Consider the following 5,531-nt stretch of genomic DNA (forward strand, 5'->3'; position numbering starts at 1 on the left):
GGTTCAGTCTGCTCTCTTTCCCCTCCATTTCCCAGCAGAGTCACTACTAACAAATACCATAAATGTATTATTCTTCTTTCCTAACGTATGTCGAAACCAAATACTCTGACATTTTCCAGCTGACTTCCTGGTATAATTCCACACTCACATTTTAATACATATTGACAGCATGTAATTTTTCCAGAGTTATAAACACAGGCACTCCAAGATTCGGACTCTCTGAGCTGGTTTTCACACCACCTTTTCCCATATGCTCCCCACTACATCCTTATAAATCACATGCAGACACTGAAAAAGTTTGCTGTGCTAGAAATCATAAAGAACATGTTGGTTTCTCTACCTGGAAGCACAGCTCAGGAGTGGTTCTCCTACAGAGATGGATCTTCATACTATTCTGGTCTCAGAACAAATTAGTGTTTTAAAAAATTATTACTGAATAGCATTCCTTCCAAAATACCTCAGATGTTGAACATTTAACAGCTAGTTTGCCTAGAAGGCAAAAAAACCCCAAACCAAAACAATTTGACTTCATGTATAAACAAAGTTTTTTTGCAACATTAAGTAAATTAACTACATTTAAAGTACCTGATTTGTTGAAAGAAAACTGAAAGCAAATCTTCTCAAAACCATTGTCTTGCCTTCTTTGTAAATATTGAATCAGAGAGATTCATATTACAATACCTTAAACTGCAAGAGGTCATTAACATCTGCATGACAGCTCTTATAAACAGACAATCTAAATAGCCTTAGAAGATCTTGGTGAGCTTACTAAGGAACTGACCAAGGCTGTACCCAACAAATGGCCCCAGCTGACAAATATTCCAGGGGATCATGTCCTGTGATAATAATCCTTCCCCAGGCCACATAAAGAGATGAGGTTCTACAACGCTCTACAAGTTACAGAAACAAACAAAAAAAACACAAACTCTTCATTTTAGGGACACCCCTCCAGAAGCCACAGAAACGATCAAAAGGATAAAATTACCCATGGAAACACAGAATTTTTACAATTTTTTTTGTGTCAACATCACGCCCACTAGTAAAGCAATATCCACTAGTATCAATAGTTTTCCAGATTGCCAGCAGGCACATTAGCAAATTACAGGGCAGATTACAACATCTGAATTCTACTTTAACGATGCTATTAAGAACAAGCCCCTGCACATGCTCCACAGGCTGTGCTAAGGACAGCAGAACACCACCAGCTGCAGAGTTGGCTTCTTTAAAATGGTTTCCACTCAGTATGTGCAGTCAGATCAACTTAAGAGTAATTTAGAACAATTCAGCAGAAACTTGTCTGAAACTAACTGAAGCTTTTCTTTGGTATAATTCACCCTTTTAGTGAATTTACACTTTTTTTTTTTTTTAAATAAGAATCAGTAAAGTTGGCCAAACAGAGGATCCTAAAATGAACTTTCTCAATTACACTGCCTTTTATGTGAAACAAAGACCAGTAATTGATCCATGTTGCTCTTATGATATGAAAAACAAACTCCAGCAAAAAAACAACTTAACTAAATCCTGCTTGTGGTGTGGTCCACACCACTCCAATTTACTGAAAGGAACTACAAAGCATGTATTTCACTCTGAGTTTTCTGAGCTGTTAGGATTTAAACCTGTCTTTCCAGGCATCCTGTCAGTACCTCACTCCGAACAGGCAGATACAGTAACCCAGACTAGCATGAAGCACAACTCTGCTGAGGATCTGCACAAGCAGTGTTCTACCCAGCTTGGTAATGCCTGGCTAGCTTCAAACTTGTTGATTAAAAAAAAAATACTCAGAGACACCTTATATTTTGAAAAGGAAAAGAAGATTACAAACTTAAGCAATAAATAAGATTTGCTTCACTACACTCTCAGATCCCTCCCCTGCCTCTGGCTGGCTGCACAGTGCTCAGATACTCACAACAGACAGCTGACTCCATGTTGATCTCAGGGGCTTGTAGTGAAAAACAACCTTTTCATCCAGTTTCTGGTCTCGAGGCTCAGACTCTTCATCAGAATCTATGTCCAGAGCTTTTTCTTTATAGTTCTGATATAATACAGCATTTTCTATAAAACACCAACAGGATGTCATTAATTGCTAGAAAGTGAGTTTAGTTGCTTTCATGAAAATTGTAAGTTAATTTTTAAACAAAGAAAGAAACCAAAATGTCAATGTGCTGTTCAAACTGCAAGAGACAAAGATAGCATCTTATTGAGGATGGACAATGGTGTGGTACAGTAACAATGGATTGCTGTACCACCACCAAAAAGATCCACACTGACTGAATTAAAGAACAGATGTGTCCTTTGTCAAGAAAAAACAGAAAACAATTTTTTCTTCATTGGTTTGCTGTACAATGTTTTGTAATTAGCCAGCAATTTCAGAAGGGAACAAGCACACCAGCAGAGCAGTCACAGATCTGGAGGACTAGCTATTTTAATCTACAAGCCCACTGAACTCCACTACCCATGCCAGGTTTGTCACGTTTAAGTTCTGTCTTCGCCCTTCTTTAAGAGAAGGAAATTATCAAAACTTCATAAATTTGAGGTCAAAACTGCTCCAGATTAAAATCAAAGCTTGCTTGAATAAGCATGAGGCCTACAAACCTTAAAAATACACTTATTACATATTTCAGTGCTGACAGTATTAATGTAGTAACATCAATGCAAAGGAACACAGGTGCAGGACAGCCTTTCCATTTCCCAACTCCTTGACCACACACCCTTCTCAAATGAAGCCAGAAAAGGATAGAGAAATTCAAGACCAAAATAACCTACAGAGAGATTAAGCTGTTAAGAAAGCAAGCTCTAAAAGGTACTTTAGAGATGGTCCAGGCTTTGGACAATATGCTATTTTCTCCTACAAGAGGGGGAAAAGAAGCACAAGGTCTGGCTGCTCCATGCACAGCTGCAGCTCCTGAGGTCTCACACCAGGCTGGGTGGATCTGTTCCACCTGCTCCAACCACACAGCCCTGGCTCAGGACTGTACAAGGTCTGGCCTTTTCTGTTTGTGCTTTGGAATGTGTCCATCCAGTTTAAACACTTTTAAAACAGGACACTGTGTATAGTAACTGACTTCTGAGAGGCACTGCAGACAAAGTTATTAGTTGGGATCAGTCCAAGATAGAAAGGAGCCATTGAAGGAGAATCCAGAAAAACATCAGTAGAGTTAGTGTAAGAAGAGATAAAAATAAAGAGTAGGGTGGGGGGTGATGCAAACAGGACAAAGAGGAAAGTTTTGAAAATAGAAACAGGAGAAAAGGGAGGTAACACAGAAAATTAAATAACCTTAAGGAGGCATTATGCAGAGAAGTAGCAGTTCTGACACTTAAACTTTACACCTGAATTCTACTTTCTTTAACGATGCTATTAAGAACATGCCCCTGCACACGCTCCACCTGTGAGCTGATCCATGAAAGCTAAGACTTGCACCTGGGAAGAGTCCTAGGGAACAGGCAGGAAGGCTCTACCAGCTGGAGGAACAAGCCCTATCTATGTAACTCTACAGAACAGGTAAGGCTGAGCTAGACACAGCAATCTGGTCATCTTTCAGGAGGGACAGGAGCTGAAGTTGAAAGAACCCCTTCAAATAAAAGCCCATTTTTAGCCTGCCATTCTATAGTCTTTAAAATATTTAAAAGATATTAAAATATTCCCTGAAGTATGTCTAGTGAAAAATTACGGTTCCATCTTTTACTCAGTTTACTGAAAAATAAGGCAGTCTTTAAACACAAAGGAGAGAAGTGTGCAAAATTATCCTGAAGCTCATTTCTCTTGTGATTGAACATATTACCCACTCTGCAAAGAAAAGGGCTTACCTTCCCCATCAAATGTCCCTTGTCCTTTCAGCACTTTCTTCTGAAAATTTTAACAAGCAAGAGAAAAACACACATTAAAACAAGAATGCAAAATAACCAACAGTAATAAGAACTTTTGTTTTATTTGATACTTCAGCCCCAAATTAATAGGCCCTAATCTATAAACTTCTGCTGTCAGACAAGTATTCATGCAAACAGTTATCTCATCACAGAAAGTGCAAAGCTATTCTGGTTTCCCTTCTCAGGTGCACGGTTATATGCATTTGTCCCAAATGCTTCACTTTCTCCTGTGTTTCAAAAGCACAGGACACAAGCTTTACAAGAGTTCAGTGAACTTGTAACTCATTCCACTGTCACTGGGCTTTTCTGTGAGGATATAAGGTCCAGGCCTGAGGGGCTGGCTACTTCCAAACACCCTGCAAAGAACAACCACCTTAAGTATTTTGTGAACTAACGTTTTAAGACCAAAACAAACCTTTGAAATAAAACAGCTGTTTAAGTGCAACAAGTTGTATGGTCTAAGGAATCTGTTTAAAAAATGCTACTACCAAAAACCAGTATTTTCAGTAAGCCTTTATAATTTAATTTTGATATAATCACTTTCAGTATAAATCTACTACTCCTAATTAATTACAATCAAGAATTCAAATCAAGCTTTCTCTTTTTACTTGCAGGCACTAAAATTAAGCTACAAAAAGATTCCTTTAGTGGCCTCTAGCAATTTAAAAATCACATTCTGTCTTTTAAAAACACTTCAAAAGTCACGTCTCAGGGGAGGGAGGAAGGAAAGTTTATTTTTCTGTCAGTTTACTCTAGCATGCAAACTTTATTAAGTCCATGTCTTTTTTTTTTTTCCTTGTTTATCACTTTCTTGGAAACACGTTTCAAAACATCAGTTGGATTGTGAAAGAAAACCTCGACGTGCTGGGGAATCCAGCAGGAAAAGCAAGCACAAGGCTGCTGCCATCAACACATTTTTGATCTGCCCAGATTCCAACAGAATTGCATCCCTGGAGCCTCCACTTTACTTTCAAAACACTTTTAGTGATGTGTGGGACTCCTCCATAACTACGAAAAAGTTTCTAATAGCAAACAGCAAACGGAAAAAAAACCAAAACATGCAGTATTTGTGTAAAACAGACTGTGAACCACGCTCCTGAGCAGCCTGAGCCGTTCAAACCAGCATGACCAGCCACTTACCTTTATCCTCCCCAGGCTGGAAAATTTCTCTTTATCTTCAACCACCGCTTTAAGTATGGGCTGGGACATTCTGTTCTTTTTCTTAAAGTTAGCAGAGCTGTCGAAGTCCACCCCGCTCACCACGGCCCTGCGGTAGGACGTGGACCTCAGGCCTCGCCTCAGGGTCCCCGGGCTCTCCAGGTCGCCCTCGGCCTCCTCCTCAGCATCGGCCACCAAGGGCACGCTCAGGCTCTCCACCATGCTGCGGACCTTCAGCACCCTCTTGCTCGTCTCCGCATTCTGGCTGCTGCCTTTGCCCGTCACCTTTATTTCCGAAGCCAAGCTCTTGGGAATGATCTGCTGCGTGCCCACCTTGAGCGCGGCCAGGCTGTTGGTGCTGAGGATCACGGGCTGCTCCAGGGGCAGGTCCTGAGGGGACGCGGGCCCCGGGGGAGTCAGGCCTTGCTCTGAGGACATGGATACCGCGGCGGGCCCCAGAGACGCGTTCTCCGGTGTTTTGGAGCCCCGGCTGCATTGCGAGGGCAGCG

The 5,531-nt window shown here is 40.9% G+C and overlaps 1 protein-coding gene across 1 annotated transcript in view; it reads right to left on the minus strand.

Moving 5' to 3' along the window:
* ARHGEF26 (Rho guanine nucleotide exchange factor (GEF) 26) overlaps positions 1-5,460 on the minus strand; it is a 39,730-nt gene extending 34,270 nt beyond the window's left edge. Inside the window, exons 1-3 of the mRNA XM_010004736.1 lie at positions 5,005-5,460; positions 3,805-3,844; positions 1,907-2,052 (exon numbers count right to left, since the gene is read on the minus strand). Of these exons, the coding sequence (XP_010003038.1) occupies positions 1,907-2,052; positions 3,805-3,844; positions 5,005-5,460 (642 nt within the window). The remainder of the gene's footprint in view (positions 1-1,906; positions 2,053-3,804; positions 3,845-5,004) is intronic.
* Between the last annotated feature and the right edge of the window lie 71 nt (positions 5,461-5,531).

The sequence above is a fragment of the Chaetura pelagica genome, unplaced genomic scaffold (assembly GCF_000747805.2).
Source record: "Chaetura pelagica isolate M959 unplaced genomic scaffold, ChaPel_1.0 scaffold829, whole genome shotgun sequence".
NCBI classification, from domain to species: domain Eukaryota; kingdom Metazoa; phylum Chordata; class Aves; order Apodiformes; family Apodidae; genus Chaetura; species Chaetura pelagica.